Genomic DNA, 22519 nt, shown 5'->3' with positions numbered 1-22519 from the left:
GCTGTTAGATAGATAGCCTGGGGGGGGAGGGGGGGATAAGGGAGCGGGAACATTTCTTAGCAGCAGTGGGGACATTTGGAAGCTGTGTTACCAGATGTTTTGCTCATTAAACATCAGAAACATGTCACAACTGCCTGTGCGTTTACAATTCAGCACGGACAGCTGTGGATCATCCGCCGATTCTGTGATCGGCGGTTCAATCCCCGACTCCTCATTTCCACGTCCCAGTGGGCCAGACACTGCACCTGGAGTTGCTCGCCGTGGGTTAGGCGAGCACCGCGCACGGCAGCGGTCGTCATCAGTGCGAAACAACGTGGGCTGAGAAGATATAAAAGTGCAGACCACCTACCATTTACCTTATTCCCACAGTTGGAATTCTTGTTTGGTATGAGACCTAACAGCTAACGGAGACGCGCAGTGATTCCCTTGTTTGCACGATGCATTTTCTCTTCGTGGGGCTTTAAATAAACTGCTGACGATGGTGAAATAGCAGCCGTTTCTTTCCAACAGGCCATTTGTTTTACGTTAGAATAAAGTGGGAACTAAAGTGGGAAATTTTTTTTTATTATTTATTCGCATCCATGTAACTGTGACTGACCCATTCCTGGTCCTGGTCCTGGTCCTGGAACTGGTCCTTCAGTGTCCGTTTACCTGCACGTGAATTATTTGTGATTTTGCTTAAAATGAGTAATAAACAATAGATGTGCTTTGTGAGAAGGATCTAAACATGTGTTGTCACACTAAGCGGGAGTTCGACTATTGTTCTGTACCAACTTTTGGTCCGAAAACAAGGCAGTAATTCTTGTGAGAAGACTTCCAGCAGAAAGATCTCACACGAGAAACATCTCCCGTTGCACATTTCCATGCAGCACAAGACAAACAGGCCCCTGACTGAACTGAAAGCGCTTTGTCCTTTAAGTGGATGTTCCTGCTCTTGTTTGTCCGTAAATCTACAAAACCGCAGCAGCTGCCAACATCAAAGCTCTTGTCAAGCCTCTCTGTCAGAGCGACTCATCCGCCAGGACAGGCACCAAGACGCTTCTCCTGCAGAACAAAGAGCACAGCGGTCCGCTGGCGATCGACCGGCCGACGTCTGTTACCGGCTGCCTCCTCCTTTCTCTCGGCTGGGAAAAATAACGTTGAGCCGTTTGTGCTGACAAAATGACAGAGGCAGTTTTAATCACTTTCCCTCAAGGATCAGTGGAGTTTCAGCTCACCTCTCATCTTAATGCCTTGTTTAAGACGGGACAGAGCGGGAGGCCAACAAGGACAGATTGTGTTCAGTCACAGGCTGATAATAACTGAATGACTGGAAGTTCAGAGGTTACAACCTGATGCTCAGCCACTAACTGATCGCATTTCGCCTGTATATCATAGGATGTTTAATTTTGTATCGTAGCAGGGATCAAGTTTAGGCCTGACTTTAAAACTGATTTATCCAACTTTTGGATTTGGCGAAAAACACATCCCTACTTGTGTAATGTCGCCCTCAAATCCCAAACTATTGTCAGTAAGTGTTGAGGTTTCCAAACTCCACTCATGCAGGGATTATTGTGTAAAAAGCAACAAGTGACATCACTTACTGACAGGCCCAAGATCCAACTCACGTAGCAATAATCTAATAAAAGGGCTCAGAAAACACAAACCTCGCTCGTTTGCACATAGAAGTTGGGATGTTGCAGGAGTTTTCTTGTGAGAGACTGAATGCAGTGGAACAATAGTAGAGCAGCAGCAGTTTGACAGCGTCCACAGTCCAGCGGGTATCGGGGCTGAAAAGCTGCCGACCACACAGAATCCCTCCCTCCATCTCCTCAGCGGGAAAATAAAGTTGAGCGTTTTCCTCCTGACAAAGTGACAGTGGCAGCTTTAATCTATCCACCGCAGCGTCCAAAAGGAGATAACTCCCAGAGGCCATCGATCTGCTAAAGATTTCTGACGCTCGTCCGTGATTGTCTTTGTCCCGCTCTGCCTCCACCGAGACTCTGAAGTGCTGATGAAAAGGTTCGACTTTCCTCCGCTTATTAAGAACGCTGATTTGCTTTAACCCGATTTCTCGCCGGTGCTTGTCGTCTCACTTTTTACACCGTGATCTCTTGTTTTTCCACGGTCTTCCTCCGCCTCATTTTCTCACCGATTCTTTACGGCCTTTTGCTCCGCACATCAATGACGGCTTCGGGTTCCTGCAATTGCTTATTAAGAACCTTAATTTGTTGCCAGCAGCTTTCTCCTGATGCACGTCCTCTAGATTTACCACAACTCAAACATCTTATTTGGCCTTTGTCACTTTCTTTTATATCTCAAACTCTTTCGCCCTTTCCCCTCTGTCACGCTGCTGCCCTCCCACCTTAATGCTGACCTCTGTGTCCACCTGGGAAATCTTAATTGTCCTCTCACGCTGACAGGGTGACAGCACGGCAACAGTAGCATTCAGAAATCCCTAATTGCAGTTTGACTCACCTTCTAATCATCCTGCAGTCTGTGGATGGAGATTCATTAGCTGGGATTGAGATTCTTCCATATTTACATTGAAAGTGAAAAAAAAAAAAAAAAAAAAGGAACTAAATATTCCCACGTCCACAGATGGAACACGAATTATGGAAAAACATTTGGGAAAGAAATAGGATCCATTAATGCAAGGTTTTTGTTGCCAGGACTATGCAATTTTAGTTGAGACCACCCTCGACACCATAATAGAACTACAATTATAACGGAGGAAATGAAAAGCTTTCTGGTTTTTAGTCATTCATTTTTCAAATTCTTGCAGGATTAATCTAACAATGGCTCTACATCCGTACAAGTCCTTTTTTTTTTTTTTATGTGAACAATTTGTCGTATCAAAAGGAAGTGACAGATCTTTTACTGTCTTTTTCACTAAGACAGGAGAACAATGCTCATGACCTGCGAAGATTTGAGGTTACGTTTCTTTAATGCGACCGAGGAGCCTGGACTCTAGTTTGAGTAGAACATGTGAACAATGCCATTAAACTTCCCTCTGATTTCCCTGCGTTACGTGCGTACTCTTGATATTATCTGAACTCCTAATGATAAAAAAACTCCTCCAGGTGAGGTCATCTGGAGGAGTTTTTAAGCTAAAAGCAGAGAAATATTCTAATATTGTGAAGTCAGAGGGAAGTTTAAGAGCATTAATGTACATTTACATCAATGCTGTGTGAATGTAATAATTCTTTTTCCTGTTAAATATACTGTAGTAAAACTAAAGCAGGATCCCAAAACCACATTTTTCAGTCATTTATAAAGGTTTTAAAGATACAGTAGCACATGCTACCTGGTTTCCTGGCAAAGCTATATTAGTGTCCAGATCTTTTAAGGATCCTCCAGCAGTAAAGGAGTCTTATTTTGGTTCTGCACGATATGCTGCAACATCACCAATATTATAGATGATTTTCTAACATGCACCTTACATAATTACGACGACAGCAAAACAACCAATCGGAGGATTCGCGTGTGATCAAATCCTCCAAGAAAACCACTTCTACAAATGTGTGTAATTCAATCACTTAAAATAATTCACATGATTGTTCTTATTCACTGAAATGTAACTTTTACATAAAGGGACATTCTAGCAGGTGATGGCCAAGGTGTGTCAGTAGGTGTTAGCTGGGCATTAGTAAGTGCAGCTGCAGTGTGCAGGGGAGAAGGGGGTTGGGTGGGCTGGATGGATGGGGGTACTCACTGTTACTTACTTGAACGGCTTCTCTCCAGTGTGCGTGCGGATGTGGTTGTTGAGCGTGGTGGCGCCAGCAAAAGCCCGGCCGCAGTATCCGCATTTGAAGGGTCGGTCGCTGGAGTGCGTCACCACGTGGTTCCTCAACTCGGATGGCTGAGAAAAGGACTGGGCGCAGTGGCCGCACTGGTACGGTCTGTGTGTGAGACAGAGATAGAGAGACAGAGAGAGACAGAGACAAAGACAGAGCGAAAGACAGAGAGAGAGAGAGAGAGAGAGAGACAAAGACAGAGAGAGAGACAGAGACAGAGAGAGAGAGACAGAGAGAGAGAGACAGAAAGAGAGAGAGACAGAAAGAGAGAGAGAGAGAGACAGAGACAAAGACAGAGAGAAAGACAGAGAAAGACAGAGACAGAGAGAGAGACAGAGAGAGAGAGACAAAGACAGAGACACAGGCAGAGAGACAGAGACAGAGACACAGGGAGAGAGACAGGGAGGTGAGGCAGGGCAGGTCTTCTGTGTTTGACATCCCGGAACCAAATGGTTCTCTCTTTTTTTTGTTGTCCTTTCTTCTTATCCCATGAGTTCAGTGTCACCACAGCGGATCATCGTCCGCATGTTGATTTGGCCCAGTTTTTAGGCCGGATGTCCTTCCTGACGCAACCCTCCCCAATTTCTACCGGGCTTGGACCGGCACTGCACAGCTGGGGAAGGGAATTGCCTGGTAGGGGTTCCCCGGGACCGGGGATCGAACCACTGACTCTGTGGTGCGTGGACCAACTAAGCTACAGCTGTTCTCACTTATCATTCCAGACTGGAGACTTTCAGAAATTAACTTCAACCAAACCTCATTGCTCTACATCTACACATCTTAAAAGGAAGACGAACGCATAGTAAGTTGCAGTGATTTTGCTGTTTGAACAACATTTTCGTTTTTTTCGAGATATTAACACGTTTGGTAATAAACACGCACCACATGATGGGAAGCAGTGATTAGAGTTTGTCGAAACTTGAAATACTGAAACTTCAATACGGAAATCCAGGTGTGTTTTACTGCAACAGATGTACACAGGGATGCAAACACACATCAAGACAGAGAGGGATTAGCCGAGTGATCTCAATGTATAGTCAGTAAACACAGAGAGCCTACACACACACACACACACACACACACACACACACACAGCAGAGAGTCGGACACTGCTCTGGTAACCATGGCAGCATGACCCTCATCAACAATGCAGGCCTAGATCATGACTGCACCATCTATCAACGTGTGTGTGTGTGTGAGAAATAGCAGTTAGAGAGTATGAGATAGAGACAGTAAGAGAACAAGAAGAGAAGCCACAGATATAACGAGGTGGTGTGTTTGTGTTCGTCCCAAATGGGAGTTCACAGTGGGAGTGAATGAGACTGAACCGAACAACCAAACAATAGCTGTGTGTCCGCTAATAGAGTGTCCTGCTTCCACACAGCAGCAGATCTAATCTCACACTATTTATTGAGCTGAACACGGAGCCTGCTGCAAACCTCATCAGCTTATTGTGCTTTAACTTGCAGGACATTCGCCAGACTGCTCAGTGTGCATTTGGTCTTTGTATCATTTGGACGTAATCCTTTAAAAATATTCCCTAAATCTCTTAATCGGCATTCTGTTTGCCACGAGCGACATGGAAACAACCGGAAAGACTGACGCGGCTGGGGTTTGCATGGTTCACTCATAACATAACAGTAACTTCCTTATTTAATATGTAAAAACCCAGATGCCAGCTCCTACGATATGCTACGAATACGTATCTGTCTTTATTTAATTACATTAGGATAAAGTGCATTATGAGAACACTGAAATACACGAATATTAAAACAACAACGATTAGCTGAATGGCAGTAGGGGTGGAGGTGTGTGTGTGTGTGTGTGGGGGGGGAGGATAGTGTTTTCTGGCACAATGTCGAGTCAAAGTCGAGTCCAGGTTTGCGGCAGCGCAGAGCCCTGCAAGCTCACGGTCCTGCGTTTTATGAGCTCGGTTGCGGGTTGAAACAAGTTGTACCCATTGCACACAGTCTGTACATAGCTTCTTATTTTATTATTTATTGTATTTGATTCTGTCTCTGTCACACCGTTGGATTTTCACTTTAGATTTTAAATTATGTGTTTTCCGAGTGCTGTTAGATGTTCTTGACTGTGCCTGGCAAAAAAAAAAAAAAAAAAAAACGGTTTGCTGATTCGGATTCTGAAAACAATTCAGTTCAATTCAACTCAACTTTATTTATAAAGCGCCAATTTCCAACAAAGTCATCTCAAGACACAGTCAAGACTATAAAGATGTATAGAGAGAACCCAACAATTCCCCCTGGAGCAAAAGGAAAGTGAAAACACACTTCAGTCCTGACGCACTGCAGACAAGAAAGCATGAATAAAATGCTAGAATCTGAAACAGTCCATCCTCCCAGAAACATTAATGAAGTGTGGACTAGTGTGAGCTGTGAACAAGTCATGAGTTTCATGCCGCCCGAGCCCCGAGTTGTGCCTTCATCACACGAATCACGAACACTTCGTGTAGCAGGTTAATGGCTCCATAGAACTGTGGCCACGTAGCTACGTATATTTTTTTATCTTTTCCCTTTGTTACTACCAACAGCAGAGACAAAGGAAAGGCAAAGATTAGTGAACACGATGTTCGTAACTCCAGTCTAGGATGGACCCTGAGGCTGTGACACAGCAACAGAGTGAAAACTCCGCGTGTGTGTTTTTCCTGCAGCAACGCGCTCGTGTATCAGTCAGTGGTGCTTATTGATGAGCGGAGACACTCTGAGCTCTGAGGTGATTAACTGCTGTCTGTCTTCTGTCAATTACATTAAAGACCCAATGTAGAGGGTGAGGTCCCATTATTAAACCTGTTTCTAATGACAGTGAGCAGGGACACAGTTAGCAGATTGTTAGCGCCATCATCACAGTAATTATAGGTACTTATTGTATAACCAAGAGACCGAAAGAACAATTACCTAATGCCATCATCTTTACGAGCTGTCAGGTAATCAACCATCATCAATAATAATAATAATACTAATACTAATACTAATTTTCAATATGATTATAGATCATCATAGGCGGCAGCTTTGTTAAAAAGTTACGGAGCTTGAAAAGCCGCCCGATAAGTTGTCACTTAGGGAAATTAGTTAATGCAAGTTTTCAAAAGTCACAGATTCGCTTTTTTCCCCCTTGGAAATCAGAAGAAAGAAGAAAGTAAAATAAAAGTGCTTGTGGTCTGTTCATTGAATGCGCTCGCTTTTCTTAGTCAGCGGTGACCTGAACAAGTCATTTTGAACTATAACTCATTTTGTTGTGTTTTATGAGGCCAAGCTACACTTGGCCATCTTCATCTTCATCCAAGGTTATTTCAACAAAGCGCTGAGACTCCGTTAAAGTCAGCTTTCATTTTCATACTGAAACCCAAATTCCAAGGGTTGGTTTGATTTTTGAAGGGGAAATCGAACAGAAAGAGCACAACACATCCACAATGTATTAAAAAGTTGAACAACAGTAATATTAATAATAAATATGTGCATCTCGAGAGGGGGATAGAGGATGAGTCCATGACACGCTGAGTAATCAGGCAGAGCAGCAGTGGAGACACAAGACACAGAGGGATCATGGGACGTTTCCCAAACAAATTACATGTTTTATTTGAAACCCGAGTTTTTCCGGCTCAGCAGCATTTAACACTGCACTATTAACCATACTAATAAGGTGTAGATCATCTTTCTCTACTGTATTTTCCGCTGTAAACTGTCCTTACTGCACCTTGCTTGAATCCCATGAGCTCCACTGTACAGCGTCGGTGCTCAAAGTGTCGGAACAGGGCCGACTGGGACAAATCTCCCATGTGCTGCGTGAAAATAAAGCGACTCCCATTGTGAAAGCAATAAGACAAAACTCTGACATCAGTAGATTACAAATAGGTAAACACCCGAGAACTAGAATAAAACAAATAGACCCAACATCTTCACCACTCCAATAAATCAGAACACACACACACACACACACACACAGGAAAGTAATAAGAGTAAAATAGTGTAATATAAAATCGAAAAATTCTCACTTGCAGTTTTCCACATAAAAGGCATCTCGCCGTGGGGGTCGGTTCATTTATCAGCCGGCTGGTCTATAAGTTCACGCCTCAGTGGGCCGCACCACTATTTATTAGGTGGGTTTTCTATGAAGAGCTGCATTGATTGTGAATAGTTTAAGTTGATGAATGTGTGGATATTATTTATTAAGGCAGCAGGCCGGGAGATTAATGCCCGGTTATTGTTTATTACAGTGCAGAGAGCTGGAGGAGGAGGTGAAGCATAAACTCTTCCATCTCTCTCTCTCTCTCACACACACACACACACACACGCAGTTGTACATATGAAGGTCCGTGCATATGCAACCAAAATATTTGCACACACAAGCTACTATGTTTTGTTGAGCCCAGATGAATAAGATCTGTACACTTTTGCACACGCTCACACATATGACAACACGAATGACCACACACACGGTTCCACGCCGCTTCGCACAATACCGAGCACAAGCCGCAGCTCACAGTTTAGACTGTGCAAAGCCAGCTGTGAAGTAAACCCAAGAGTAATTCTAAACCGAGTTCTGGCTGCTAACGTGAGCACGCCGACACTTGGCACGACGAGCTTTTTCAGTTCTTGCCTCCTTTGCATTTCTGTTGAGGCTGTAAAACAATCAGCCGCCGTTTCACCACTAATCTCATTACTGTGCAAGCAAACCTGCTGCCTCTTGTGCAGCTGAGTATCATCTCTCTTGGTTGCAGTTAGGATCACAGTCAGGTGTTGAAAGCACCGACAGCCAAATATGTCCGCAGTCAACAGCACTAACATTAAGACGGACTAACAATAACATTGAATAGATCCTGCGATTTGTTACATACATAGTTTGGACAGGTGACCCGAGTAGAAATGGCCGTCGTGTTGGTCCCATTTCACCTCCGTGTCTACGAACATGTGCGAGACATCTAGAAAATTTGTCATGTTCAACACATCTGCCAAATGTGGTTCGGGACAATAAACCTCGTGTTTCAACGCAACATGTGGTAACGACAACAAAGTCCGCGTCAACGCGTCACGGCGTCCACACCTTCGAGCAAGTGAGCCGACGAAAGAGCCAGGGTATGCGTGTGAGAACCGAGCTGCCGGCCAACCAGCTCCTCATAGGCGGATTTATTAAGACGACACGGGAATGAAATGTCCTGGCAAACACGCGCGTTTTCCTACAGGAAAATGTATTTATGGACAAACACGCTCCATCTGTTTCATCAACGCTGAGACATTTCCATGTGAAGAAATGTGTGTCGTTTGCTGTGTGGGAGAAGCTTCAGATACGCAGAAAAACATCTCAGTGACGACACAAACATTACCATGCAAGTATTTACCGCTTTACCAAGGTGTTATGTAATTGAAATATTATAATTCATTTGGTCATAAGTCTCCAGAGAAAGGCTTTTTTTATATAGCAATATCAGTGTTATTGTTACAGGTTTTTGTTTTGCTGTGAGTCAGAAAGTGTAGTTTGAAAAGGTCTCACATGATGTCATTTAGATATGTCTATATTCATTTTCTCACCTTTTTAATTATTACGTTAAGTACTTTGCAACAATGGCAGCGACATCATAACATCTGTCCAGCGGCTACAGATGAAAAATATCCTCTCGGCAAACTTTGGCGCAGCAGTTTTTATTAATCTTCACTGACCCTGTTAAATCAACTAATGAATGAGTTGTTTCAACAAGCAATTCAATCTCTAATGAATTACATTTAATCATTTGTTTAAAAAAAAAAGGTTCAATAAACTCAGTAGCTGTTTATTTGACAGGTCCATAACTTCCCTCTAAATCACTAATAATTCAAGATGTTTCCTCTCAACTTGTAACAAATATAGGGAAATTTGAGACAGTGTTCCGTTGGTAAATGTAAAAATAATTAAACGTGCTTGGAAAACAAGAGTCATATCAGCTGAATTTCTACAGAGCTTCTCATTCAAGAACATTCTTCTTTTTTTTTTTTTTTTTTTTTTTAAATCGCTGGTATTTACTTATATTTCAGGAACATTCCTGGTTGAGGAAACTGGCCACAACGCAAAATACTTACTGGGACGGCTGCGATAAGCCTCACAGACATTCCTGAAAGGTGCCGTTTATGGTTCCTGCCGTTTTCGGTTCATTTTGGACTCAGTGAATTGTGCAGCGGTGCGGAGTGAAGCGTGCCGACTGACCCTGTTGGACCAGCGTAATCCATATAGAATTAGATCTGAGCTGTGAGGACGACTCCTCTGTCCGCCTCATATGAAGACGTTATTCCCCCAAGACCAGCAGCTATAAATCACTGCTCCCACCTCATCAATACACAATCAATGACTCCCTGAAAACAAACGCACACACACACACACACACACACACACACACGCTCATATACGGCAGACTTGAACGTCCAAACACACGGCATTAAATAACTGGTCATCATACACAATCTGCCTTTGCCTCTACATCACTTTCAGTCTCTTCCAACAACTTCCATTCCTCTTTTTCTCTGTCTCTGACTGTATTGACTGATCTATTAAAGCAGAAAGCTCACATAATGCCCTCTCATCAACTAGTCGCACTCATTAGATGAGCCCAGAACAAAAACCAAGCTAATAGCCAATATCATGTCATTTTTGGTGTTTCGGGGAGGGGGGTCCAGTCGAGCACGGGTTGACTGGTTTATGAGGAAAGCCATTAAGGAGAGCCTGCAAACATTTTCATCTATTGATGCCATCTAAACACCACCACACTACTAATTCACAATTATTTCTTGTTAGTTTGGGTTCAAAGCAGTTGATCCTTGAAAATCCTTCAAGCCTTTATTATTATTATTATTATTGTTAAAAGTTGTATTTGGACCCCACCTCTGAAAATTACTGACAGTGTGGACACTTGATATCCGATAACCTGCAGCTGCAAGGGAACCGGGGTAAAAGACACAGTGAATGGAACTGTTCTAAATTCAACCTCAATCTGAAATGAACTAGCAGCACACGGGACTTTTCGAACATTAAAAATATTAACATCCGCTCATCTGCTGATGCAACACAAAGTAGACTTTAATTATATTGGCAAACATGACAAAGATGGATTCGGAAGGAATTTGTACAACCCAGTCCATCACGTTGATGGATCATTATTAGTTACTCCTACAGCGACACACACACACACACAAACGCACAAAAGAGAAAAAAAAGGTAATTTTTCAACACATCTGTGAGTCCAGCAGGGACAACACACATCTGTGTTAGTGTTATATGCAAATATGCCCTCACAGTTGGGTGATAAATCTCCTCTTTGTCAACTGTTTAACCACACGGAGAAACAATCTTGTTTAAGCCTGACATACAAACATTACGTTAATTGCGTTTTGAGAATCTGAGAATGATACACAACATGAAAGGGTCCAAATGCATTTAAACATCAGCAAAGCATTTACATTTCAGGCCATTATTCGGATTCACATGAAGCGGTTGCTACACCGTCACGCTGTTCCATTCAGTGCCAGGGGAGTTAAAGACTGATCCGTGTTAGTGTTAGTGGCAGTACACTCCATTACGAGGTTTGTATATTTGATCCCACTGAGCATCACTGCCTCTCGTGCTACATTCTCACTGCCAGTCACCATCACAGGCTTTTCTATAGGTGTGTTGTGTCGACTTAGCGGCCACCGGAAAATACGCCAACGGCGGCCGCAATTTGTTGGTAGAACTTCTGTGTTAGGCTACAGTCATTTAGTGTTTTCATATTTGTCCAGTGTTTAAGTTTGCATTTTTATTGCTGGGATTTTTCATCTTTACAGAGTTTGGATTTTATTGCATGCTTTTATTTAGGCCACCTGCGACTGCCTGAAACGACACGTTGGCTAATTGTGTGCCAGTCTGTTGTTTGAAGGCAGGAAGAGAAAGGGTTTGATGCCAATAGTGGGAATGCACCAGTAGGAGAAGCAGATTAACACACTGGGACGTAGGATTTCTGCCTCAGTCCTCACTCAAGTTTGACAAAGTATGATACACAGTAGCCAGGGTTTAAAAGGACACAGTCTCATGCCCATATCTATAAAAAGCCAGTAATATTGTCTTATGAGTTGTTTAATTTGCAGGAGGAGCAGATGCAAAAAGGAAGTGTAAAAAACGTATTGATGCCGCTGATTTCCAGCTATGCTCCTCTTACCTTAAACTCCCTGTAAGTGATTGAGCTTAGCTCCACTGAAATCACTTCACAGTCTCTGAGAAAGACCACTGGGTGTTATGTTACTCCTTTTCTGTAATATTCTGTAATATTATTTAGCAGATTAGAAGTCCGAGGGCTCATATATCCACGTAAAAACACCAATATCTAAAAATGCATCAAGCTGCAGCCTATTGTTTTGCTTTTTATCCAACATACAGATATCCAGCAAAATAAACGCGAAAACCAAAAGCTCTTTCATAAAAAGGGTCATAACTGAGACAATTTCGAGCATTGTCAATTAACTCAGCTCAAGGTCTTTCGGTTTCTGCAGTTATACAGTTGAACATTTAACATGCTCCATTACTCAACTGAGATTATTGTAGTCCTTGCATGAGTAATGGAGAACGCTAAATGTTTAACTGTATTACTGGAAAAACTGCAAGCTGAGCCCGAATCACTGACAAGTCGTTCCTACATAACAAAAACAAATGACAAATTTAAGATTTAATTCCACTGTAAAGTCAACTCTCTGATGATACACACTTTCAGCCAGCTGTGCACTTTGTCCTTTGATACACAAGCATGATTATATCCATAAACACATACATGCTTTAGTCATAAACATCTTCTAGTGTGAGACCTGAAAGCGACACCGGAGATCAAAGCACAGAAATATTCCATTTTACACACGCACAAAAAAGGCTAATGACTCTTTTAAACAGCAGTGCAGTAAACACATCAATCAAAAAACCCGTGGTTATTAATTTAAGCCATTGCTGTGGTTTATACTGTGTTGCTTTTGTAATATGTCAGACCGATAAGTGGAAACGCAGTCCATTTATGTTCAGATCTTTTTTCCTGATTCATCACTCATCGCCATCACAGAACTTAAACAGTATCCTGCGCCCTGACACCGGTTTAAAACTGAATCGAAAGCACTTCCAAGGCCTCAGTGACATAAACAAACTGCTCCTCTGATGATGGATTTTGCTGAAATGACACATGGGGGGAAGAAATGACAGAGAAGAAGAAAAAGTTCAGAAAAAGAAACAGTCAGCAGAAAAAAAAAAAGAAAAAAAAAACTAACCTGAAAGAGATGGAGCTGAGAGGAGGTGTGTGTGTGTGTGTGTGTGTGTGTGTGTCTGTGTGTGTGTGCTGGCTGTTTTTGTTTGAGCTGATATAAAGAGCCATCAGTCTTTAGCTCCAAATGTTCCCATCAAGTAAATATCAATAAATATGTATGAGGGGGACGGGGAGGAGTTAAGACATCAAGAAAGGAAAAAATAAGAATAAGCTTTAATAAGAAGCTAAACTGGTTTGATGATCCAAGATGGAAACCTGCCTCTTCAAACATAATACAGGTTGGTTTCCGTACTGTCGAAATGAACAGAAGTTAGACGTCTGCAGTTCACATAAGACGTTAACATTTCCTCAGCATTTGCAGTTCGCTTGCATTAACATGTTTGAGTCGAGGTTCCTTAAGGACCACTAGAACCTGCTGAAGGACACATAAACCCACCAGCAGGACATTAAGAGCCACATGCTCGACTAGTAGAGCCTCCTCACTAACCATGAGAACATGCTAAAGGGCCCATGAAGTGAAGCCTCCAATCACCTTCCTCTTACTACTCTGTTTCCGCCTTTTCATTTCGGTCAGGTTCAAAGCTGCGGGATTTGGAGACATGATCAGCTTTCTGTTTCGTGTCCTTGTCACCTTCTGTGGTTCTGTCTGCAACAGTGGAGCCGAAACTGTCAAAATGACGCCTCGTGCTCATTATGTACATCATCAACAGTTAGATGGAATCTATACTGGACAGATGTAGGGGAGGAGAGCTTTTGCCTTTTTACATGAGCAGGGTGATGCTTAATAACCACACGCCACACGACTGTGGGCTGCAGCGGGGCCTACAGGAGCTGCAGGACTGTGTTCTGTTTGGCTTGTTCAGCTCAATTTTATCTGTTCCTCTGTCCCATAAAACCTTCCTATTGACAGGCAGCTCCACATCGACCCTCCCTCCCCCCCCCGTCCGTATCCACCCCACATTTTTCTTCCCTATGAGTATTAGTTTATTGAATAAGTGGCATCTGTTTTCCTGGCCCCGTCACCGTAAGGCGAGGTATTTCTCACTGACGCACAGCGCTGATTTATACGCTGCTCTGACTCTCCCTGCAAAAAATAAGGCTAAGCAAAAAATTTCCAATACGTCCTCCATCCACACCACCCCCCCCCCAACACACACACACACACAAATGTCCCCTCCTTCCTCCATCCGTGCTGTATAAAATAAAGTTGGCAGATGATCTACACACTCAAACACTTTTACTCTCTTTACTCTACAAACTCCCTCTTACTGTCACACGCAAACAGTGTGATGATGACACAGCCGACATCATAAATTGCAACTACATGTCAGGTTTTCTCTGATAAACTGATTCCGCAGGAAAAACCTAACCCCGTGGCTCTAATGGTGAGGTTTTATCCGCAGAAAGTGCACTTGTAACATATGAATTACAGCCCGGAATCAGTTTTCTTACGTTCCTGTCATAAAAATCGGATTAACACTTAAAGAAAAGCTCCTTTTTTTTGGTCTGTTTGGTGCAGGGATTGTTGCATCTTTCCAATTTTTTTTCCTCAACAAAACAATATCTATCATTTATCCACATTGGTTTAAAGGTAAATTCTGAAGAACCCAAATTGAAAGAAGAACATCAGGGTTTTATCCAGGAGTCTCATGGGTGGAGGTTGTTTTAAGGCTTGAAAATATAGAAAACTATTTATTTTCCAACATTGTTTTCGACCATTATGATTATCACATGTGTGATAGAAAGCGGAAGACACTTGGTTTAGCTCCACATTAAGGCCTATTCATTTCACCAACTAACATTTAATATGTAATGAAGACAAGTGATAGGTCCACTTACAACAAGCGGAGAGGGAGAAATGTCTTATACATCTTCTAGTCATATTGTGGCCATGAGACCAAAAATGAAGTGACTTACTTGTCAGGGTTCTGTGGGCAGACGTGCATCTGCAGCAGGATCCTCTGGGTGAAGGTTTTGAAGCACTGGCCACACTTCCACAGGTGCCAGTCGCTGAACTCACTGCTCAGCTGGCTAGTGGATGTCGGACTCGCCAGGACTCGCTGATTCTTTGACCCCAACTGGCCAAAACTGGAGTCGGACTGGACACCGACCCCGACCTTGTCCAGCAGGGAGAAACTCCTAGGGCAGGGTGAGTGGGGGAAAACCATGGACCGCATGAGGGTAGTGGACGGAGAAGAGGAGGACGAAGAGGAGGAGGATGACGATGAGGAAGAGGAGGGCTTGCCATTTTTGGTGAAGGATTGGAGGGACTCCTGTCTGGACATGGCCTCCACCACTGTAGCTGGGACATTCACTAGAAAGAAAAAAAAAAGATTGGGTTTCAAGACAACAAATTTGAAGAAAGACACCTTTGACAACCGTGTTTGTCATTTCTTCTGCTTTCAATTTTGCTCACAAGTCCTTTTTAATAAAATACCTGAACACAGCCGTTGGTAATATGAATGGATTACGCAGATAAGAAAAACCGATTCAGGACGCAGATGTGTTGGTGTTAAATGAAACAGGCAAGTTAAATGTGATTAACAAGGGAAAAAAAAAAACACACTAAAGGATTTTAAAGATTTTGGGAGAACAAACTGATGCCAGCTGTCCTCACTTGACCCCTAATTCATCTGTGTTCTGTCCTGTGGTCTGACCGACTGACAGACCCAAACTGCATAACCTCTCATTGCTTTTAGAAATGACATTAAGCTGCTTCTCTTGCTTCAGCTCACTGTGGTTGCTGTAAACTTTCATTTTGTCCGACTGGTTTGTTTGGGAAAAGCCTGGCATGTGGACTGGCAGGAAGATACTTTGTGTCCCGACTTCCTCCTAGTGCGAAGGTCACTTCATACTTTCCGCATGCCCTTAATGCCAGTTTGATTAAGATCAGTCCCAGAACTCGACCTGGGCGTTTTAGTGCCCTAGATGGCAGCATTACGGGCAAAGCAGTGACAAACTACTAATTGTGTTGTTAAGGCAGGAAGGTGTAGAGGAGGCAGCTGTGAAGGGTCCAGTGCATGGAGCTGTGTATTTCTTCTTTTCTCTATTGGGCTGCTTGAAACCAAGCTACCACCTCTTTGAAACGGTTTAACTTCCCTTGTATCCGAAGCACATCTGGACTCACTAATCCAAGAAGACCATATTGTCTTTATTTCTTTTCTTAATTCGTTTTTCGTCGTTTCATAACGTCTTTTTGTCATTTTTTGCATTTCACAAAGCAAACAGAATGTTTCTAACGTTGCCGTGCTGGACCTCTGCAGTCACGTCATCGTGACCAACTTTCCATCCTTCATCCGCTCACCTCTGCCATCAGGCTACCAGGCTTCATTGATCCTCTAATAATCTTATGAGGAGATAATTACACCATTTGTAAGTTGCCGATGGCACTATCGACGCCCGCGTTGTGCGCCGCTCACCCACACTTAATTCATTTTGCTACAAACATCGCATATACTAAAAATGCAAGTCAATACGGTTTGGGCTGCGCATGAAATGCATCATCAAAATGGGAGAATTATGCAGATGTAGTTGCATTGCAGTCTGATTTTTTTTTTCTTCTTCTTTATAAAGGGTGCGTTTGCTTTCACAGGCCTGTGACATGAATACAAACTGACCAGAGACTCGGTGATGGAGCAAAGTTTTCACAGCCACTTTTCAAGCCGGAATGTGGGCGGAGCTCTCTGTCTGCATCAGTCTGCTCATCCATCAGTTCTCACGTAAACACTCCTCCACCTTCTCTTCTTTATTACGAAACACGTCTGAGTTCTTCTCTTCTCTGTTCATATCTTGAACTGTATACGTGTACATTACGTCCCTGAACACGGAGATACATCCTCGGCTGACGGCTCCACAGAAAAATACACAGTTTATCCCCAAACCATTTCTATCAATCAATAAATAAAATGATGGAAATAATAACAAATAAAAATAAAAATAACGTGTGGCCCTGTGATAGACTGGTGACCACAGCGCAACCCAACTCTTGCTCGATTACAGCTGGAGGCTCCAGGCCACTGTGACCACGACAGGATACGCAGTGTAAAGAATGCTCAGAAATCTAATTAGCGTAGATGTTGTCAAACCCAAGTTCCTACGTTGGGACCCATTTTCAGCGGGTTAATGTGGACGGGTTGTGTGTTGAGCATTAGCTGCAGCAGCACACATAATACTCCGCGTGAGATTAGCTAAAATCAGAATCTTCGACAGTTCTACAGTTGACTTTTTGCATTGATATTGTTATGCTGTTGTCAACGCAGTTGAATGAACTAAGGAAACTGCCCTTGTTTCCCTTGTGTCTCCCTCCTCTGCTCTTTACTGTTATGAAGTACAGTTCAGACTATGTTGCCAAAGCTTTATTAGTTATCAATAATAATAACATTAAGGCTTTATAAAATCAATAGAAGTAATCACACATATGGTGATAATAATATGTCACATAAAGAAGAGATGCCAGTATGAAGTGTAGAGGAGTTTACTGCAGAGCTGCACAATGAAAACACTTCCTCCCTTCACATCTTTTTTCCTCTCCTTCCTGTCCTCCTCTCAACTGTCCTGGATCTTGTCTACTCTTCCCTACTGTATCTGCACTTCAGTTGCTCTCTTCCTTTATCCTTTCATGTCCTCTGTTCTCATCCTCTACTTCAGCTTGTCCTCATCCATTTCCTTGCCTTCACCTCTCCTGTGGTCTTTCATGTCATTCAGACTTTTCTCACTCCTCTCGTTTCTTCCTCAAATCTCACTTCCTCACTCTGAGCCTTCCTCTTTCCGTCCTTCTGTCCTTTGTCTCGCTTACCTCCTGTTTAGCACTGCTCATCTTCACATCGCTTGAGAACAAGTAGTTCCGAGAACTTAGAGCAGGCGTGGACAGACAGAGAAGGAGCAAAAAAAAAAAAAAAAAAACCAACAAATAAATAAATGAGGAGGAAACCGATGAAGAGAAGAAGGCTGAAGCATTAAAGGAAACAGATGAGGACTATAAAGGAGACAATGCAGAGCCCCCCAGAAGACTGAAGACTGTACTGTCGGTGCACATGTTGTTGTTGTTAGGCGGCGGGCGGGCTGCGGAGTGTCAAGCCGTCAGGCTGTGATTGGATGGAACATGCATGAGTAAATAACCACAGGGTGTGTGTGTGTGTGAAGAGTGTGCATGTTTGTTGTGTGTCGTCGTATGGTTTTGGTCTAATGCGCTGTCTGTCCTCATAGTGTGTGTGTGTGTGTGTGTGTGTGTGTGTGTGTGTGTGTGTGCTGAAGTTCTTGTAGTAAGCAGGTCAGTGGGGGAATGTGTATTAAAGATACACAAATGAATGCACGAAACGTAGCAACCCAAGTTATTATTCATGCATATTCCAGCTACAATTTCTCCAGCTAGTTTATCTTCCCTTTTCTTAACTCAGACTTGATTTAACTTCCTTAGTTTCATTTTACTTACTGTAATAATAAATACAATTGAAAACCAGTGAACCTGTTGCACTCGCTCTGCGTCCCAATTGCTACTTTTTGCATTAGGATGTGTCACATCCCATTATCATTTATTGAATTTATAGCTTATTCTCAATAAACGTATTAATTTTAGGATTATTAATAATTATGTGCATTAGGATTAACCCGGCTGAACAACAGACAAGTCAGGTGTCAACAAGCCTGGACTAACAATTTGAGATAGTTTTTTTTAAGTCCTAAACAAACGTTCTGAACTTTAATATCCAGCTCGGACACCGTCATACTAAAATTCCTAGTGACAGAGAGAACTGGCCACTGGACGTACTGGTCGGCTCCCGGTGCAAATGTGCTCGGTGGGCATTCTATGCACCAACAGAGTTCAAACTTTTACATGTCTGCTCCACTAAGGACACAAAGTCACAGTCTTAACGTCTCCAGTGCAGAGTTTTGACGTCACATTCGTCATTTGCGGGCACAATCAGCAGATAACGATGGCATGGAAAGCCTAAATGCAGTTAGCAGCAAAATGTCTTTAATTTAAAGCAGAGCCGCTGTCTTTCAGTTTGAACAAAAAGGACTAATCTAATTTTACTTCACTGGGATGTGAACAAATGTTTTTTTTCCACTGCAGTGTGGAACAAAAGCAGATCCTCCAGTATATTTTTTGCCCTCTGATAGTTGGTACAAAATACATCTCTGTGTTATAGAATGTTCTTTGTGCTTGTGGATAGAGACAATTTAAGCTTTTTCTGAGTCCATTATGAGTGCAGCAAGTCATGCTGTCCCTCATCTCATTCCTCTTCTTCCATCACAGTTACACAGCGTTTTGCTACTTTAAAGCCATTAGGCCGAAGAATATAAAATAAAATAACGCACCAATAACAGCATAACCAATGTAGACATAAAGACCAAATCTACATAAATGCAAGTGGATTTCAGCTTATGTGCTGTATAATGTTTTCCATACCATAACAGTAAAGTTTTGACAATAATCAAATGTCTGGCTTCACCTTCGTTATAGCAGACGAGGCACATTCACCCAAATGAGAGTTTGTACGCAATGCTTTGAAGGAAGCATGTTCCAGGACATGGGTCGATCCTTGAGTTGGGTCGGTGGTTTTCTTTGAAGTGTATCAATAGAAAGATATGAACATCACCTTCAGACACACAGGATGTTAATAATATAATGTTAATGATACAACCAAATTATATAGAGGTTTTGCTTAATATCCCATTTGAACTTAATGGATTTGCAAAGCGTGGGCTCGTAAACATAGTAATCCAAGAGTGTATGTGCAGAAGCTGCCACAGTCCCGTCATAATAACCAATGTCATGTAAAAGAGTTGTTCCATCTGTAAAACAAACCAGCTTGTGGCCAAACATCTCTAATTTGCAATCAGCACGATCTCATTTCACTAAGACAAGCTCCTAATTCAATTCATTTCAATTTAGATTCCACAGATTGAAACCTTTTCATTGTGTTCTGGTTTTTTGCTCCATGACTGTGTAAGAAAAAAACAAAGAAAAAAATGTCACGGTTTGTTTTTCCCTCCCTGAAGGGAGTTACTCCGTCACATCCACAGAAAAGCTGTTTGAAGGGAAAAGACTGAGCAGAAAACTGAAGGGGATATAAACAAAAAAGAAATTAGTGACAGAAAAAGAGGAGGAAGAGAAGAGACACGGGGGGGAAGAACAACAGAAGCAGGGCTGGAGAGACAGAATATTACTGACTACATCATCAGTTTTCACTAACAAGCATCAGCCACTTGAAAACATATAAATGTTGACAACACAACGTTATAGTAATTTTAAAGAATATTAAAGCTTAGAATCGAATAATTTCTATTCCCCTCAACTCTATTTGATTAATGATTTACTGTCATCAGTTAATTACCAATACTGCAATAAGCATTTCTCAGAATCAACACTTTTGCTTTGCTCAATATCAAGTTGTGTATAGTTCACGAAACAAACTGAGCTGTAAACATATTCTGGGTAAAAACTTGGGGACAAAGAGGCATTTTCCTGATCCAATGCCAATTGTAAAACGATGCTTTTGTGTCTTACGCATCAGGACAGTTTAGCAAGAATAATGAAAACATGCATGTAAATGACTGCTATCAAACCGACGGACTGTCAGCAGCAGATGCACATCTACTTTAATGGTCACTTTGAACACAGGCAGGACACAAGCGGAGTCTGTTTACTAGTGTTAATTAACCTGCAGCGAGACGAGACATCACTCTAGATGTCTGCAGCCAGCCGTTAGCCAGTTAGCTACTTAGCTAGCGCTCACGCCCGACCCGGGAAAGACGGAATAAAGTTCAATCCACACGCTAACTAACACACACAGCCCTTACAGAACCGCATACAAATAGTATCAATTGTATACATGTAATATTCAAATGTTAAACATTTAGTGTTGCTGAGAGCAGGCGCAGTAAAAGTTCAGCCTCTGATTAAAAAAGATGTGTATTTTTACGCACGAACAACAATGTCTTAAAACACTTTGGCGTACAAAAATATGTATATTTGGGTGGAAATAAAAAAAAAAATCAAAAAAGAAGCCGTGAGTCTTTTTAACACTATGCAACATTGTGACTAATGTTTTAGCAAATATAAAATGTCTTCCTGCCTTGGTGTGACTGCCTTTCTCGGTCACGTAAATAAAATCAGACGGCATCCCGTTAAAAAGAAATGCATTCGTGGCTCATCCTTGTGGCCAACCAAAGGCCTTCTGCCATTACTGTCTGTAATCACATTACAGCAACATCCAAAAAAAAAAAAAAAAAGCTGCTGTTTTGTTTCCTACAGACAAATCAGTGGCAGAGCAGAGAGGTTTGGTTCATGTGTGCATGTTTTCGGACTGTTTACATGTTTGCGTCACACTGACATCTGAAACATGTCGTTGGCTGCCGAGGGGAAACGAACCTTTCCGGTGGAAAAGTTCCACTTTTGTTGTCACAGATACCCAAACTGAAGGCTCATTGATCGGCTTCTTGTGGCCTGCCACCGAGAGACTAACTCAGAAATCACGCAACGAGAAATTCTCCTGAGACGGGACTAGGACAGAATGAGAGGTCACAAGGGTTTTCTCACAGTTTTCGTCCTGAGCGATGCACTGCAGTGGGATGCCGAAGAACGAAGTGTAGGAGTCGTTGTACCACACTAGCAGCTCTGTTCCCCGGGGGATATCCATACACGCTCGGTAGAAGATACAGGACCTGCAAAAAAACACACACATACAATTATGGAAAAAGTGACACAGAACTGATTTTTACAGTTGTTGTTTTTTTTCTCACGGATACGTCATAGAGTAACTTTGTGAAAACACCTAAAGAGAAATCAAAAACGCGTAGCAGAAGAGTGTTGTGGATCCAGATCAGAGTGGTGTTAACGCGCTCACTCCACCTCCCTTGCTGAAAAGAAATGCCGTCCAAAAGTGTGTGAACTTTAATCCTCTTTGGCAGTCAAAAAAATAAAAAATAATACAAAATTAATAAAAGCTCTTCAACACCAACTACACACCAACTGGGGGATCACCGTTTTCTGCTGATGTTTGGCCTTCACACTGGGATATCATTCAGTCACTTCTTTTTTTTTTTTTAAACGGCACAACGTCATAAGTTGACGTACCTTTATTTAAATGGGTCACATGGTAAAACCATTCAAAAACCACCAGCTTAGAAATTCCCTGCTAGATTCTACAACATTTTATTACATGCATGTCTAAAACAACTACCTGTTTACCGCTTGGTGCTGCCAATGAAAAGGTGAAGATAAAGCGATGAGGTAACATCTCCCCTTCGTAGCTGACTTCATATACATGTACGCACTTGTTTAAAGTGCTGAACAACCCACAGTCTGACTTCATCAATGTACTTTGCCTTTGACAGGGTAAAAACTACCTGTTGACTAACAGCACTGGATTCGGGACAGCGTGACATGTGAAATAATTTGTCCAGGTCTGGTTTTGGAAATGTCTCCCATCAGATAAGGGCTCGGTTTCACATCTGACCAAACCCAAATGATTTATGGGAAATA

At 42.3% G+C, this 22519-nt stretch overlaps 1 protein-coding gene across 8 annotated transcripts in view; it reads right to left on the bottom strand.

Moving 5' to 3' along the window:
• prdm6 (PR domain containing 6) overlaps positions 1–22519 on the bottom strand; it is an 83524-nt gene that overhangs the window by 15850 nt on the left and 45155 nt on the right. For 5 of the 8 annotated variants that reach the window (XM_067520690.1, XM_067520686.1, XM_067520689.1 and 2 more), the window contains exons 6-8: positions 21575–21699; positions 14950–15346; positions 3705–3881 (exon numbers count right to left, since the gene is read on the bottom strand). In XM_067520690.1, coding sequence (XP_067376791.1) covers positions 3705–3881; positions 14950–15346; positions 21575–21699 — 699 coding nt within the window. Of the gene's footprint in view, positions 1–3694; positions 3882–12786; positions 12940–14949; positions 15347–21574; positions 21700–22519 lie in introns of those variants that run through there. The other 3 variants (XM_067520691.1, XM_067520692.1, XM_067520693.1) reach the window with 2 other exon arrangements.

The sequence above is a fragment of the Channa argus genome, chromosome 11 (genome assembly GCF_033026475.1).
Source record: "Channa argus isolate prfri chromosome 11, Channa argus male v1.0, whole genome shotgun sequence".
NCBI lineage: Eukaryota > Metazoa > Chordata > Actinopteri > Anabantiformes > Channidae > Channa > Channa argus.
Note: the sequence above shows the minus strand (reverse complement) of the source record. Positions and strands in the feature narration are given on the sequence as shown.